General features: G+C 35.7%; 1 protein-coding gene across 1 annotated transcript in view; it reads right to left on the reverse strand.

The window, feature by feature from the left end:
• Positions 1-18,117, reverse strand: part of LOC148954632 (eukaryotic translation initiation factor 4H-like) — a 32,924-nt gene extending 14,807 nt beyond the window's left edge. The window contains exons 1-3 of the mRNA XM_089086660.1: positions 18,047-18,117; positions 14,796-14,895; positions 96-444 (exon numbers count right to left, since the gene is read on the reverse strand). Coding sequence (XP_088942786.1) covers positions 96-444; positions 14,796-14,895; positions 18,047-18,060 — 463 coding nt within the window. The 5' untranslated portion in view covers positions 18,061-18,117. The remainder of the gene's footprint in view (positions 1-95; positions 445-14,795; positions 14,896-18,046) is intronic.
• Positions 18,118-18,424: the final 307 nt, after the last annotated feature.

The raw sequence follows: 18,424 nt of genomic DNA on the forward strand, positions 1-18,424 counted from the left end.
CTTTTCATTCCACCTTTCATTCTCAAACGTGTTGATTAAAAAAATTAAACGAACAAACATAAGAGAAAATAACAGCAAAAATAAAAATCATATACCTCGTCCTCCACGATATCCACCTCTTCCTCCGTCATATCCACCTCTTCCTCCGTCATATCCCCCCCTACCTCGATCATATCCACCTCGTCCTCCTTCATAGCCGCCTCGTCCTCCATCGTATCCTCCTCGTCTATTTTCAAAATTACCACGACCCCCACCTCTGCCTCCTCGCTGCCCTCGATTATCTCGTTTTTGTTCAGCAACATTCACACGAATTGGTCTGTCATTTACAATGGCACCATTTAAAGTCAAGGCTTCTTTTAAGTCCTCTATTTCTTCAAATTCAACATAACAATAGCCTTTAAATTGGTCTGTTTCTCTGTCACGCATCAGGCGGGTCGATCGTATCTGAAAGACATTCTTGTTAAAAATTGCCATAAGTTTTAGTGTTACACGTTGATATCAAGACGAATAATAATAATAATAAAAAAAAAAACACGTTGATATCAGCAGTACTTGTTAAATCAGCTAATAAACATCTCTACGACCTTAAGGGAAGAGTGGCGTCACCTCACCGAAATGTAAGGACGAGGAGAATGGGTTCCTTAAAACAAAAATTCGAGCGAGGTGCAATTTTGTTGTTTTTCAACCGTTTCAATGAAAATACCAAAAACTTGCCATTTTTAAAATTAAGACAAAAAAACATATTTTCGACAAATATGGGGGGGGGGGAATACTATTGAAAAAAAAAACGCCTCAAGTCATTGCTAATTGGAGAAAAAGCCAAGACAGAAAGCCTGAGTAAGAGGCAAATCTGGCATAAGCCTTTTTCAGGATTGTATAAAAATTATGTCATTTTCACTCATTGATAGTTTATCATCCATCCATCCTAGAGCAGAACTAAGGTAGATAGTCATAGAACTAGTGGATGATAGAAAATTTTGGGTTGACTCATGACGGATAATATCGAATGGGCTTGTATGCAAAGGGGGGGGGGGACTGAATTTGCCTGGATTCACAGGCGAACAAGTGACCTAAGCCTAATAGGCTTGCCCACTTAGAGTCTCAGGCGGACTACCGTATTTTACGATTGACACATGACTGACAAGTATCCTGGACTCGCAGGGTCACTTTATATCAAAAACTTTCCTCATTACACACTTTCTTCGGACGGAATTTTAAATTTTGGGTTACAATTGGTCTGTATTAAGCTGCAACCACGAAAAAAAGTAATATATTGACCACATTATAGTCAAACTGGACTATTAAATCAAAATTGCACATAGCTTCAGCGACGATTATGTATCCCGTTCGTAATATTCTCCAGCTGAGCGAAGTGAAACTTTCAACATAAAATTTTTGATTGGTCAATCAGAGTTAGGATTTAAGGTCAATTTTATTAAAATTAGAAATAATTTTTTAGAATATTTTTTTTTAAGTCAAACTTTTTAAACATATATTGTTTTTTTTTTCTAAATTGGAAACTTATAAGCTCAGCTTTTCTACCTGTATGATATATCTGTTAAAAGATACAAAGATATAAGAGTAGTAAACATTACATGTGAATAAGTTAGTTGTGATAACCTTTTCCAACCAACTTATTTATTTCCAAATTCCCGCTCCTATAGCACAATTTTGAAATTTAAATAAAAAACACACAAAACATTCATAACCTGAATTTTTTCAACAGATGCGACTACGGTATAGCTGTGGCATCATTTTACGAAAACAGTGTCAATACACGGAGGGGGAACACCCCCCCCCGATTGATGCCACTATTGTGCACGATACTTCAGACATACTAAGGTCAACCTTGTCGAAAACAACAAATTGCGTACAACTATAGCCCCAATATTAAATCCCGTTCGTTTTTTTTTTTTGTTGGGCAATGTTCCAATTTGAAGTCGGTGATTGACCAATCAGAATGGACTTAAAGCAGTTTTTTAGTTTTGACCATAATTTTCAACCAGACAAAGACATCGCAATAGTTAACGTTAACTGGAATAAACTGGTTTGATATAGACTTTTCAACTGTTTATTTTTATTTTTGTTGCGTCATTTTTTTCACTTTAGATGCGAAATAAGTCACCTTTTCCGGTTAAGGTTTCGGGTTAAGTAGCTAATAAAGTATCTAGTAAAAGTAAAATTTTCAAACTCACTTCTTGGCATTTCAACGTTCACGTTTCTGTCGCATAACTGTGACGTTAAAATCAAGGGAAAACGCATATTCGTTCGTAAATGTTGACTTTTTTCTTCGACAGGTGTGTCTATGGTATGAATTGGGCATCATACTTCAGACATACTATGACCAACCTTTTTGATAATTAAATAAACAAAACTATTTTGTTTCAACTGACAGTAAGGAGTAACATTAAAACTAAAAACCAACAGAAATTATTTCGTATATGAGGGGGGCTTCCCCTTCCTCAACCCTTGTTCATTACGCTAAAGATTTTTAGTGCTTTAAAAAAGCTTCTTATTCCAATTAAATAGCCCTTGTGGTTTCAGAAGTAGCTCGTGAAGAATTGGGGAAAAGTCAAACTTAGGCATTAAGAGCGAGGTTTGAGGAAGAGGCAGTCCCCCTCATACAAAATAATTTCTGTTTTTTTAAGTTTGATATTGCTTTCTGATCGTTTTTCAAATCATACCGGGAAATCCACCTTCCCTTTCCGTGAAAAATTTCTCTGGAAAACCCATCCCTCACGAAAAGACCCCTCCGCAGAAAATTCCACCCCACTTACACCCCCCCCCCCCACGGGATAATTCTCCCCGGACCATTCGCTTCGCACTGAAAGTCCTCCCCCTGACAATTCTCCCTGGAAACTTCTCCATGTTTTTCATGTTGGTTCTTTCTATTTAATATTTGGTCGTTTTCCAAATCATGCCATGCATCGAAAAATGTCTGTATATTCCCAATAACAAATACTATATATAAACAATGGGCAAATTGCATACTTTACGTCCCCTTCCCTCGAAGTTATGAGGGGCCATGTCATCCCCACCGGCATAGTTATCGGACCTTTCAACTTTATCGGACTGGCATAGTTATCAGACCTTTTACCTGAATCAAATGGTCATTTCAAAATTATGATCAGATGTTATTGGGGGGGGGGGGAAAGGCACTGGAACTTTTAAGTTCTTTTCATATGAGCCCTATCTCAATCTTCCAGAACCATTAATTCGATACGACCATCTCTTGAAAAAAATCTGCCTGAGGTCAATACAGCAGCACAAAGCCATCTGAGGTCAACTCAGCAGCGAAAAGCTGCGTTAGTTCCTAGGCTATATTTACCTCGAGGATCACCACTCTTTGAGCAGCTTGTGGCAGGTAGGTTTCAACCGTATTTCCCAGAATTTCCAGACCTAAGTTCATTTTTTTTTGCTGTCACGACAGTATTTCTCTGCCAAATATATCATATGCAGCAACATTTTGGAAACTTCAAGCAAAGCGGGAAGTCTGAAATCTAATTTTGTTTCCCAAATATGCCAAGTGCCTTCTAAAATTGCCACGACGGACAGGAAATAGCTTCCTAATTTGGCGCTAGAACCTAACCGGCCCGAATTTTGTTGCTTAATAGCTTCTTGGCCAACAAATAAGTAAACCTGGTTCTATAACGAATTAACAAGTCTACTAGTTGAAGTAATTTGTCCGTTTCTTTTTCATAGAAACGGCCAAAAGTCAACTGAGGAGCACAAAACCACCCGAGTCCAACACAGCAGCAAAAAGCTGTGTTATTTCCTAGGATATGTTTACCTTTAGGGCTACGAATCTTTGAGCAGCTTCTGGCAGGTAGGTTTGAACCATATTCCAAAGAATTTCCGGGCCCGATTTTATCCTCTGTGCTATCACAAGGGTATTGCTATACCGAACATACTGTATGCAGCTATACTCTGGAAACTTCTGGCAAAGCGGGAAGTCTAAAATATAATTTTTGTTTTTCCACTTTGCTAGGTGCCTTCTAAAATTGCCACCATGGACACGAAATATCTTCTTAATTTGGCTCTACAACCCAGCTGGCCGGAATTTAGCTGTTGAATAATTTCTTAGCGAACAAAAAAGTACACCTGTAGAAGTCTGCTAGCTTAAATATTCCTCTCCTCTTCAGATTTCTGTATAGTTATTGTTGCAGTTTTTTAATGCCTTTTGTTTTTCTTCTGTTTTCTTCGTTTTTGTCTTTTCCTTTTGCACTTCTATTTTCCCGTTATTGTACACCTATTGTATTCATATACAACATATATTAACCATTATTAATACCATAGTATATAGCATTGCTGCTGTATATTAACATTGTTGTATATTAATCATATATTAACATTGTTAATGGACACTTCCTAATTCAAGCTTTCCGGAAGTTTTTTTGGTAAATATTTAGTGGTACAACTCTCCCTAGCGCGACTCTTCATTTTATTAGTTTAACGGCAAATGGTAAACACGCACCGGGAAGAAAAGGGTCGTGCTATTCAAAATTCATTTGAATGTATATGATTAGGATTATTTTTATAAATTAGGGGGTGGTAGGCAGGGGGTAGCTCCAGCATTTTTATTGGGGGAGGAGGGGGCAAGAGGGGTCTCCATCCGGAGAGTCGAGGAGCATGTGCTAAATAATAATTTTTACTTCAAATTATTGGGGGGGGGCAACTGCCCCCTCTGAAACGACGCCAGGTGTGAGTAAAGTAAAGCAAAGCATTTTTAGGAATAAAAAGAAAAAAAAGAGAAGAAAACGAGAATATAGTTTTATAAGGTCAACGAAAATACTGAACGAAACAAAACGAATAATTCAGGAGGGCAAACGCTTCCCTTCTTCAGCGTTATGAGAGAAAGTTCAAATTTTCTGAGCGAAAATACAAGCGATACAAGCCAGATAAAAATAAAAAGACAAGGTAAGGTTTTTCTTCAGTGCGAATGTATTGTTTATTGTAAATAATTATTTATTATTGTTAGAAATAGAAGTTGAAGTTGTTGTAACTAGGTAAATTAATAAAAATTTACCTTACCAATGCGGAGATCATATTGAAAGAAAACCCCAAATTGGAAGTATAAAAAATAACCTAATAACGCGTAAAGAATAAAGCAAAACAGATAATATTAACAGAATTAAAAAGATTTAAAGCCAAAAAAGCTAGAAGTTACCTCTAGCTTCTCAGCGAGAACGCTATTTATTGTTGGTCGATTGATTTTGGCGAGTGGCTATCTTTTTCAGTTAGGTTTTCGGCTTTTAATATTTTTAATTATGTTCCATTTTGATTTTATCTGTTGTTGTTTTATTCTTTCCGCGTTGTTAGGTTGATTTAATTCTTCCAATTTGAGCTTTTCTTTCAATTTGGTCTCCATAATCTTTGTTTTTGCATCCTCTTACCTAGTTTGGAGTGAATTTATCTGTAATATATATCCTTCATTTTTGGTATGCAAATTCATATTTTCACCTCCCAGTCAGGACATACCTTTTTAGGTAATATCCCCATTCGTTCTGGACAGGGTGGGGGTGTCACCATTTCTTTTTAATGCTTGCTTATAGCCAGTGCCAACTCATTTTTCCGTCGTGTTTTATGTACCTAACTAACGTGTCTTATATCGTATATGCAGATGATCAGTTACTTATTAGCAGTTCAAAGTTTAGCTTATTCAAGTAAACCCATTTTGTTTATAAACTGTTTGAAAAAATCGGCCTTAAACTTAATGCTGGAAAGTGTGGATATTTATTTTTAATGCCAAAATAGTGAATGCCATTGCAACTGAAGTAGTAATCTAGGCTGTGGTTCTTTATCAGTTAAGCTAGTTTCTGCGTTGCGTTGCCTTGGGATTCTCTGCCTGGAGCAGTAACTTCTCAACGCTTATGAATGCCGAGGCAGTTGCTCATCCCGACCCTGATCTGATTCAAGCAGCAATGACCACACCCGAAGCTACTTCCGACCTCGTATCGCAACCATTTACCACCTTTGAGATCCAAAATGCTGTAAAACGGTTAAATAATAATCGAGCCCCCGGCGTCTGTAATATTTCTGCAGAACTCCTCAAGTACGGGGGTGCAGCGATGATTCTGTGGCTCCAGCTAATCTTCTCAGCTGTATGGACGACAGAAAGAATACCGAATGACTGGCGTGCTGGCACCATATTGCCGCTCTGGAAACGTAAGGGCAGCCGTCAAATCTGTTCCAACTATCGTGGGATCACGCTTCTCTCCGTTCCTGGTAAACTCTTCGCCATGTCACTCCTGGACAGGTGTTCTACCTTTTTGCGTAGAAAGAGAAGAGTCCAGCAAGCCGGATTCATGCCCGGCAGGTCGACGTGGGAGCAAATGTTTACTATGCGCCAGTTGATCGAGAAGACGCGAGAGTTCCACCATAAAGCGTACATCGCATTCGTGGACTTTAAGTCTGCCTTCGATTCTGTTGATCGCCGTTCACTTTGGATGATACTAAGAACTACGGGTATGCCCAAGAAATATTGCTCACTCTTTGAAAAGCTGTATGAGGATACGGAAAGATGCGTGCAAGTCAATGGAAGACGCAGTCCCACATTCGCGGTAAAGACTGGCATCCGGCAAGATTGCGCCGCCGCTCCCAAGCTTTTCAACTGCGTCATAGACCATGTTATGGCCAGCACGACGAATCGCCTTCAGTTCGGAGACCGGCTACTCTCTGATGCTGACTTCGCCGACGACATAGCGCTAGTTGCGAGCACCGTCGAAAAGATCACCAAAGCTCTCCAGGTCCTCTCAGAAGAAGCCTCTAAAGTTGGACTGAAGATCAACTGGCAGAAAACCAAAGTTATGCTCCTTGAGCCCCCACGTCCCGTTCTACTGTAAAGGAAGTCAACATCGGAAGCAACCGAGTAGATGTGGTTGAAGACTTCACTTACCTGGGATCTATTCTGTCGAATGATGGCTTGATCTCAAAAGAGCTTACATCTCGAATTGCCAAAGCTTCAGCACTTGTTGGGAGGCTTAGAAGCATCTGGCGAAAGCCAAACATAAGCCGCTTTACCAAAATGCGCATTTACAATGGGTCAGTCAGCCCCGTCCTGCTGTATGGAGCAGAGACGTGGCCAGCTGCAAAATCTATCCTCAGCGCCGTCGATGTCGCTCAGACAAAACATCTCCGAAGAATCGAAAGACTTCACTGGACTGACTTCGTTACCAACCACTCTCCTGTCACGTACGGCTCAAACTCCTTTTTCGACGCAGCTCGCCCAGCGTACTGTTCGGTGGTACGGCCACCTCCTTCGCATGCCACGCGACGCCCGAGCACGGGTCGCATTCGACTTCGACCCCACCCTACACGGATGGAAGCAACCAAAAGGTCGCCCACCCACTAGGTGGAAAGACAAAGCTGATGAATTCCTCACCCAAGCCCACATCCCGGTGGAAGAAGCTGCAATCCTGGCAAGCGATAGGTCAACCTGGAGGCACCTAGTCTCATTGTTCTCTACGCCGAACCCTCGGCAGGAGCCTTAAGTCAAGTAAGTCAAGTCAAGTTGCCTTGGGATTAGTATTTGCTCCTCTGTATCAGCTATAAGGGTTGCCAATTGGACACATTTTAAGTTAAAAGGACACATTCCCATGTGCCACGACAAAATGACAAAAAGGGCGAAAAAGTAACATATTTTAGAAACCTGGGACATAAAAGAGCAAAAAAGGGACACATTTTGTAAATATATAACATAAAACGAAATATTTCCCAACTAAATATATATTTTGAAAAAAATGTTACTCTTCACCAAATTAATGCGTTTTCTCGTTGTTTTTTTTAGCATACACGTTTGACCAGAGATGTAGTAAGTAAAAGAATTTCTCCAACGTAAGGGATTTACATGTTTAAATGAGTTTCTTGCTTTCACACTTAGTCATTTTATGTGAATGTTTTTACTGGATTTTTTCCTTAGTTTTCATTATATTTGAAGTTAAGTGGTCACTTTGAAAGAGGTTACAAAGCGTCTTTTGGTCAATAATACAACTGGTAAAAAGAAAAATTACTTCTGGTTTTCGAGATTTCAAGATGGATGCATTTTAGCTAAAATGACATATTTTTGGATGCTTAGGGGACACATTCATGGACCAAAAAGTTGACAACCCTGTAAGCTGTCCGTTCTAGTCCACTTTTAAACATTAAGAATAAACGTACAGCAGGCTATGCTAAAATTGCCCCAAATCATGGCCGACATTCTCGTAAGGCCTTTGTTAGACTTTACCCAACATATTGTGACCATTCAATTTTTTCCTGTTTTTGCGCCCAAATTTTCAATGCTAGTGATAAGCAGGACATTAGAGCATTGTATTTCCGTTGCTTCAAATACCTTTTACATCTGCCTCGTTGGTATAAGAACCGTATGATTATTCGAATGCTTAGTGCTAATGATATGTTGACTTCTCATAATAAGTTGGAAAGGGCTTGCCTGCAGTTAGGTCCTTTTTATCCTCTCATACAATTATCTTTATTTGCACTGTTATTTTTAACATTTAAAATTGTCATAGGAAAGTTTTTTTGTATGTGTTTCCTTCTTTTTTTCTTACTCCATTTTGTTACCATGTTAGTGGCTCAAAAATAAATTATTACTATGATTAAAATTGGAGAGCAATTATTCAAAAATATAAAGAGATAACTAAACTTGACAAATTAATAAAGGTCTGAATATTAAAAATATACCCTGACTGAGTAATTTTAACAGAGCTTCCATCTATTTATTTTTTGGCAATTTCTATTCCTTAAAAGGGGCTGAATTTGTGCTTCTTCCTAAAAAAAAATTATTATTTAGATTTCAAAGGCTTTTCAGGATTAGTTTTGAACTTAGAAACTGAGATTTTTCTAGTACCAAGAGAGTGAGAAAAAAGAACTGCATTTTTAGAGGTGCTTAATATTCTTTACACTCCAGGTTAAAAATATGTATCAACTTACATAAAAATATTCTATGAATTTTGGTAATGGGCCTTTGAGGTTTGACTCTCAACTTAGGTCAAGTATAATGATAATAACAATAAAATTAAAAACACAAATAAATAAATAACAAGAAAATATATTTTTATACATTGTAAAAAGCAAAACCCATAATTTTATTCTGATGGAAGGGGGATTTCGCTTCCCTTTTTATAGTTCCCAGTTGTATTTGTATGAATGTAAAAATCATGAAAAAAGTTAAATACAATAGTTTTACAACTTTCATTTTAAAGCAAAATATTAAAGAAATATAAATATGTAAGTATATAAATATAAAAACATTATTTTGCCATAAAATTTACACCTCATTCCAAAATTCAGCACCTAGAATCCAAATTTGGTTCCTTTTGGCTTCTAACAAGTTTTGCATGACACTTCCATAATTAAATGTCATCTTGAAATAGTTTGATCAGCTGATTTTTTTTTCTCACTTTCACACTTTTGTTATCACTTCCAAAATCCCTGACCCTTATCTCATAAGTTTAGTAATTTCAGACAATTTGTTTTTTCAAATATTTTGAAAAAAAAGACATTGATTGTTTCGATTTGGTAGGCTGCAAACTGGGGTAAAACAATTTTCGGACTGACTTAAAGTTACAAAGCATGTAGACTGGACCAAGGTAGGTCTTCATGTTTTAGTGAATAAAGGTAAAAAGACCTGAGAAAAAACTGGTTGTATCAACAAAAGAAACAAGGAAAAATTGTATTGCTCCAATTGATTTAAAACTTACAAAGCATTTCAACAGAGACAAGGGAACCTCAGTGATGACAAAAGATAACTAAAAATTGTACTTCTTTGTGAAACCCCAAGGTAGACACCACTTTTTTGTGATTGATTGGCATGGGCGCCCACAAGGGGAGGGGGGCAGAGGGGTTTTTGTTTAGAGATTTTTATTAGGCCTATAAAGCATTAGAAGTGCCGATTAGACCAGGTAAGCCCCCCCCCTTAAAATTCAGCTTACGGGCGCCCATATTCATTGGCATGTGACTTACTGGAGATGCAGAGGGAGTGAAATGGACCTAAGAGGAGAAAATATTTTGTAACATATGTTTCATATTATGTAATAATATAATAATCAGTTTGTTGATTTAATATAAATATCTAGCATATATATTTGAATTTATTTTATATATTTAATTATATTAATATTTTACTATATTTGTTTTATTTTACACTTGATACGTTTTTACTTATTCATGACATAATTATTTGATTATTCAATAAATATTATTTAATATTTTATAAAATATTTGCAATAATAAATAGTTGTGATGGAGTTGTGAGGAGGAATTAGAAACAGTACTAAAAGGATTAAAGAATAATAAGGCTCCAGGTGCTGATAGGGTAGTAAATGAGTTTCTTAAATATGGTGGCTCTGAGGTTAGAAATAAGTTATTGAAGATTATTAATATTATTTTTGAAAAAGGGGAAGTACCTAACGATTTTAGGAAAACCTTAATTAAGCCACTTTATAAGAAAGGTGATAAAAGTGAGTGTGGTAATTATCGAGGCATTAGTCTGGTCTCTGTAGGTAGCAAATTGCTTAGTAATATGATACTTTTTAGACTGAGAGATGCCGTAGACAAAGTTTTAAGAGAAGAGCAGTGCGGTTTTAGAAAAGGTAGAGGATGTGTTGACCAAATTTTCACTCTTAGGTTAATAATTGAGAAGTGCCTAAGTTTTCAAACACCTTTGGTTCTCAGTTTTATAGATTATGAGCAAGCGTTCGATTCTGTTGATAGAGGAGCTTTAGTAAAGGTTTTATCCTTGTATGGTATACCAGACAAATACATTAAAGTGATTAGTGCTATGTACGAGAATAACACTACTGCGGTTAAGGTAGAAAATGAGGTGAGCAGCTGGTTTTGTATTAAATCAGGAGTTAAGTAGGATTGTGTTCTATCCCCCTTTATATGGGATATTTTGATGGACTTTCTCTTAAGGAGCACAGTAAAGGCAATGGGAGACCACAGAATCAAATGGGGAGGAAAAAGTCTCCTGGATTTGGATTATGCTGATGATTTAAGCATCCTAGATGAAAGTGTGAGCAAAATGAATGAAGTTTTAGAGGTTTTGCGAGTTCAGGGTGCTAGTATTGGTTTGAAAATTAATGTTAGGAAGACTAAGTCACTAAGGCTAGGAATAAGTGACGATAAAAAGGTGATGTTCGGTTATGAAAAGATTGATCAGGTGTGCAGTTTCACTTATCTTGGTAGTATTATTTGTAAAGATGGTGGGAGCAGTGAAGATGTTAAAAATAGCATAGCCAAGGCTCAGGGTGTTTTTTCACAGTTAAAAAAAGTCTGGAAGAATAGGAAGATAAGTCTGCAAACCAAGATTAGAATATTAGAAGCTACAGTGATGACAGTGGTCAAATATGGCTCTGAAGCCTGGACGCTCCGAAAAGCGGATGAAGATTTGCTAGATGTTTTCCAGAGAAATTGCTTAAGGATTGTTCTGGGTACCCGGCTGAATGACCGTATTTCAAACAATAGGCTATACGAAAAATGTGGTTCAATACCGCTTTCTAAGTCTATAATGAAAGAAAGGTTGAGGTGGTTGGGGCATGTTGTGCGGATGAAGGGTGACAGATTGCCGAAGATTGTTCTTTTCGACCAACCATCTAGGGCTAAACGGAAAGCAGGTCGTCCCCGTCTGGGTTGGGAGGACGTCATAAAGAAAGATTTAAAGGAAATGGGAACTTCGTGGGCGGGTGTAAAAAGGGAGGCTTTGAATAGATTGTGGTGGAGGAGGAGCGTGCGTAGCTTTGTTGGCCTCAGGCGGCTTGGTACTGCGATAAGTTGTTAGTAGTAGTAGTAGTAATAAATAGTTGCAATAATTTGTGACATGGCTAAACAGGCCAAAAGTTATTATTCTCTCATCAGCTTGAAACTTTCAGGATGTGTAGACTGGAGCAAGAAGATCTAAATGACCTCAGCTTGTTAGAGAAAAACTTGGTTGTATCAATTTGTTTTACAAAAATTCTGTCTTATTCACAGACAGGCTTGATACTTAATGGGGAGATGTTTTTATAAATGGAAGAGCTAAATATTTACTTAAACACAATAACAGTTAGAACGAAAATGGTGAACTAAGGCATATCTATATTTGAGGTCTTCTACAGAATGGGGATAAAGATGGCTTCCCCCTCATAAAAGTCAAAAATTGATGCAAATTTTCAACCTGTATGATTGCACATTGAACCCACCCCAGATTATAAAGTAAAAATGTTGTTAAAAATTATTGCACAAAACCATAGCTGCTCAAGTTTTGTCTAAATATTCAGCCTTTGCATTAAATTTAAATTGCAATCCATCATTTCTTTTAAAGCAAAAAGTAGAAAAAACTTTAGGAATTTTCCTATAAAAAAAACATGTCAAGTAAAAATTTACAGAAATCAATTTTTAAAAAAGATTCTCAAACAGTTTGTGGTAACAAACTGTAACTAAGGAGCAACTCAGTCCAATAGTAACCTAACTCTAAAAAAAGAAATTTTGAGAATAGTTACTACAACAAAGGAATTGACTTTTTATGCTGATTCCAAATCTATAAAATTTATTAAGTTTAATGCTACCCATCAAGAGGTCAAGAGCTACATGCCTGAAAAAATTTGAGAATTTAAGGAACAAGGGGGGGGGGGAACAGTCCTAAAAAGTTAAGGAATCTTAATGAAAATCACACCCTATGATTCAGCATATCAGAGAACCCTATTGTAGAGATTTCAAGCTCCTGTCAACAAAATGTGGAATTTTGTATTTTTGCCAGAAGAAAGATCATAGATGTCTGTGTATTTGATTTTTTTTTTTTTTTTAATAATTGTATTAAACCAATGTTCCAAGAAAATAAGGAAAGGGCTCACTTGGATGGATATGAAAAGTTCTAGTGTTGATTTTAAGTGACCAAAAAGATTGGAGGGCAGCTAGCCACCCCATACTCCTTTTTTCAGCATAGCTCAAAGGTCCAATAACTATGCCTCTGGGATGACATTATCTCTGCAACCACTTGGGAAATGGCTGTAAGTTATGCATTTTGCCCATTGTTTACATATAGTATTTGTTATAAGGAAACATACAGAAATTCTTTAAGGGAAGGGGGACGTCCTGTGGGAGAATTTTTCATGGGGATGAAAGTTTGCAGAGGAATTTTCAAAAGAAAATATTACTGTGGGAAGTTTTTAATTTTTTACTGTCCATGGGGGTAGAATGGTTTGGCTTTTGAGGAGGGTTTGGATTTCTAGCATGAATTGAAAATGATCAGAAATCAAACAATTTCTTTTTTTTCAAAATGAAAAGTAAGGAGAATTTCTTATGGGGAGTTGTCTTGAAGAAATTTTATGGGGGCTTTCAATGAGAAGAAAATAGATCAGGGGAAACATTGAGGGGTAAGAGAGGAGGGGGATATGTGTGACAAATTCTTCAAGGTAGGAAATTGGGGGGGGGGGGGGGATTTCCTGGGGAAAACTTTTCATGGAGGGGGAGGTGGGTTTCCCACTATGATTCAAAAAATGATCACAAATTTAAAACAATAAATCAAGTTTTCTCAATTGAAAGTGAGAAGCTAAATTTAAACTTAAAACAAACAGAAATTATTCTGTATATGAGGAAAACTGCCCCTTCCTCAATCTAAGCACTTTATGCTAGAGTTTGAATTTTTGTCAAAGTTCTTTAAGAAAGACTTCTCAAATACAAGAGCCATTAAATTTGAATGAAAAGTATTTTTTTTAAGAACTTTGAGACCCCCTTTTATGTTTTAATGTTGCTCCTTACTATCAGTTGAAACAACTTGTTTTTAAGCTTCAAAAAAAAGAAAGATTGATATTAAAAATTAAAACAGGCAGAAATAAAGTCTTGTAATAGGTTGATCTAAAAACAAACAGAACTTACTATGGATAAATAAATTGAACTTGAAGCAAGCCAGAGTTAAAATGAATAATCAAGCCACACATACAACAAACTTCCCCTTAAACCCCCTAAAGATTAGTGTCATTTGTGCTATGCCAAAAACACAAAAAGTTTTTTAAGACAATTTTTCTTTGATAATTACAGCATTCAAAAATTGTTCCAACATCTTGGATTGCTTTTGTTAGTACATCATTATATTTTGAGAAATCAATCTAGTTTACTCCAATATGCATTAAATTTCCATCAGTACTTTCTTCCTTTTTCTGTAAAAAAAAATTATTGAAAAGTATAGTGGGTCTACATGCTGAATATGTTAGGCACAATTATTCTGCATATTATGATGTAAGAATTGTTTTCTAACTTCACACTGTCTAAATACTTTACCAACACCCCTCTCCACCCCTAATGTGCAAATATATAGCCCAAAGTTTATATTTTCCATCTACTCTGTCACTTCTCTTTGTCTTGTTTCACACTAAGCTGAAAGAAACTGACAAAACAAACCACCTTCTATAATGCATCAATAAATGAACCACTTGAGAGGTAGGGCATTTATAATACAAGTACCTTTGTTTTCAAGAAAGTTTGCCTCTGAGATTACCTTTTGAACCACTTCTTGAATAAAGCAAATTAAATATCCTTAAACAAAATTTACTTCAACTAATTCAATATACTCAAACAAATATAATTATACCTAATATACAATATACTTAATCATATGATATTAAATAATCAAAAAATATACTAAAGTAAATGCAATCGAATTACATATACCTTAAGCAAACTTAAGTAGATTCAAATAATTTAAGTAAAAATGGTAAATAAGCTAGTATACTTAAGCTGCTTGGAGCACAAACCCATGAGATATCAATTTATTTGTCACCAAAAACAAAAGAAAAAAAAACTCAATCATAGCAACAGCTTACCTTTAGTCCAGCAAATATTTGGGATATGTCTCCTTGTACCAGGTCATCAAACAAGTTTCCAACAAATGCAGTGTAAGGAGGGTTTACAGGCAGTGGTCTACTGTTGAAATAAAAGAAACATTAAAATATATATATATACATATATATATATATATATATATATATATATATATATATATATATATATATATATATATATATATATATATACATATATATACTATAGTATATATATATATATATATATATATATATATATATATATATATCCCTGAAATGTACCCCCCCCCCATAATAGTGCCAGACATAGCCATTTAAAAAACTCTACTGATTTTGTTGGTTTTTGTTAATTTTTTCCTTAATTCTCTGCAATGTATGGCCCACAATATAAAATAAATCTAATTTGACAAAAAATACATAATCAGCAAGGTTTGTATACAGCCTTGGGTTACTTCTACCCTAAATAAGGGGAGGGGGTCGTTTGTTATGGCCTTTTGTTCAGGTTTTGTTATTAGCTTTTGTTCAGGTTTTGTTGAGACCTTCAATAATTATTGAAGCAAGTTTAGGATTTCTATCCATGTAATATTTTAATGAGAGACAAGTATTAATGGGCTAAAAGGGAATCAAGCACCAAGATTAATATGTTTTAGATAAAATTCTAGATTCATGGCTTTTTTGTCAACATGACAAATAGAAGACTTAGGAGAGTGTAACTTTCAGGAACAAATTACAAGCCTAGGAATGTTTTTTCAAGCTTCTATCTATGCTCTTTCTCTTTTTTTTTAAGCATTAGAGAATTGTACAGAATATGTCTGTGTAATTGTATAAAAGGTCTGTTCTTTTGGAAATTATATGTTTTTCCTGGGATTTGGTTTTCTTTTGACTCTATTTAATTATCTATTTTAATCTAGTTTTCTTTGAGCCAAGGTTTTGAAAGTACAATTCTAATAATTTGAGTAGGATTTAATTTCAGATTTAAGATATGCTTTCCTAATTACATCAAAACCATGTGGGCTAAATTGGGATTGAGCTAAGGTATGAGACTCAAATAGGGCCATCAATTCACCAAAATGCAGGAGGGGGAGTAATTTTTTTAATTTAGGGGGGGGGGCAATTCTGTTTTGTTATTTTAATGACAATAGAAAAACAAATCCCATGAAAATAGGCTACCAAAAACATACTTTTAAGCACCTTTAAACTTCTAGTTTTATGAACTTTGTGATGTTTCTAGTTCCATTCGTGACAACCCCCACTCTCTCTCTCTCTACTGTTCCCAGATATACACCTAGTTTGTATACCAACTAAAGATTAAAACGAATGAAATCCTTGCAGTCAACCCAGCTCTAAATGGGTACCTGCAGAAACCTGGAGGAAAAACAGGGGAAGCATCGGATGATTTGCCCCCAACCATGCATTACACTCCCAGCCAAAGGCAGTGAATCAGGAGATTGGTACCTGTGCAATTTCAACCATTGGTCAGCATGTGGAAAAGTTTTAATACAGTTGTCCTCTATCCTAGACAACAAACTTAAACAACTTTTAATGTGCCTTATTTGAGCTGGAAATCTATTTCCAAAGGCCTTACTTCTGCAACAAAAAAGATGGTTCAACTTTACAGATGGTCAGTGTCCTTTTGAAGGGAAGGGATGAATGTATGTACTTCAAAATACTGCTCTAGGGGTCATTAATATCCAGGATCCATTCCCTAAACTTTAATGGTGTGCCATACCCTCCAGCATTTTTGGCATTTGGTAAAATTTTTTAAAAAATTGCCAAAAATTTAGCCAAATTCTTGATTTCTGCAGAAAATTTGGCATAAATCAGGTAGCAATTTGGTAAAATTTATAAAGATCATCCCTCCAATGAAATGAGTCTTGGGATGCCCCTGGATGTAGGTACTTCAAAATACCTTCCTGGGACACACTTTGGTAAATATATACCAAATCATATTATTGAGTTAGGAATAAAGTGAATACACCATTTGATGCCTTTTTTTATGCTGTTTACAAATCTAATAATCATTTCTATCAGAAATGATTTTCAGCCCCCCCCCCCCCCAACCAAACCCCAACCTCATATGTGCAAATATATATCCTGAATTGGCATATATAGGGGAGGGGCTAACATTCATTTCTGACAGAAATGGTTGTTATATTTGTAATCAGCATAAAAAAAGGCATCAAATAGTATATTCACTTTATTTGAAACTCAATAATATGATTTGGTATAAATTTACCCACACTTTAGCCTTTAGACCCATCCCTGAAAGTTTCATTTTCCTAACCTAACCCCTTTCCAAGATTGCCAAAAGTAGCCAAAGCAGAATTTTACCAAATGAAGTAGCCTACAAGAAAAGTGTTTTCAGCTTTATAACTTTGCTTGGTCCCAATTTATGAGGTTTTAAAGATCTATAAATACATTTCCTAAAGTGGTGTTCACAAGCATGTTTAGCTAGAATCCCATGTCTAGACATGTGTCTACCCAGAATCCCATGTCTAGGCAATGACTGTTCATATGTAAAATCTGGTGCTTAGCTAAAACTACAAATTTAGTTTCAAATTGTCATTTCTAGCCAACCTACAGAGCTTATGCAGGCACAAATTTCAAAATTATAATCCCTATTTTTACTGTCACAAGCTAATGGATGAGATAAGCAAAACAATTGCCTTAGTGTGCTTCATTATTATGTCTGGTGTTGCATATTTGCCTAAAATGAAAAAAAAAACAATTAATGAGAAAAAAAAAAATAAATTTAATTTTAAAAATGTAAACAAAAATGATAAAAATAGTGGATCTTGACACATTTTGATTGGCTGTAATCAAAAATCCTAGACATTGAGTTCTAGAGCCTAGAACACAATGTCTAGCCAAGCGCCTTGTCTAGCTAAGCACCAAATTTTACTTGTGAAAGGCTGTTGCCTAGATATTGGATTCTGGCAAGACATGTGTCTAGACATAGGATTCTAGCTAAACATGCTTGTGAATGCTGCTTAAATCTAGAAAAAAAACACTGATATGGCTTAAAATTCAGCTCAAAGAATATAGGCTATATTGCATTTCCATAATTAAAACCAGAGAAAGAGACTGATAACTGAAAATTAAGGAATTAAGGCCTAGGCTATTCTTTATTCTAACTGCCTAGCCAACCAGGAATAGACCAAATAATAACAGACAAAAAATAAACTAAGGCAACAAAAATAAAAACATTGGTTGATATAAATATACTAAGTGGTTGATATGAATATACTAACTCATCATATGACATGTTTCAACTTTAAAGAAAAATTATGTCAATTCTTCTGCAAAAGAAAGCAACGAGGCAATCTGAAGGTTGCCAATGTTACAATATTGTATTTCATAGCATTAAATTTCGCCTTTCAGAAGTTTGGTTTGACCACTTTAGAACTAACGTCCATTTTAAAAGAAAATATATCAATTCTCTATTTTTGTTGAAAAATAGAAATAAAATCGAAGAAATAGGATTTACTAAAGAGATTACGTCTAAAATATTAACACTAAGTTAAAAGTAAAGATTGGCTGAAGAGATTACGTCTAAAATATTAACAATAAGTTAAAAGCCATAGTATAATTATTCCAAGAAATATTTGTGTCTTTTCTGTAATTAATTG

The sequence above is a fragment of the Artemia sp. Qi Xiang Cuo genome, chromosome 3 (genome assembly GCF_049724085.1).
Source record: "Artemia sp. Qi Xiang Cuo chromosome 3, ASM4972408v1, whole genome shotgun sequence".
Lineage (NCBI taxonomy): Eukaryota > Metazoa > Arthropoda > Branchiopoda > Anostraca > Artemiidae > Artemia > Artemia sp. Qi Xiang Cuo.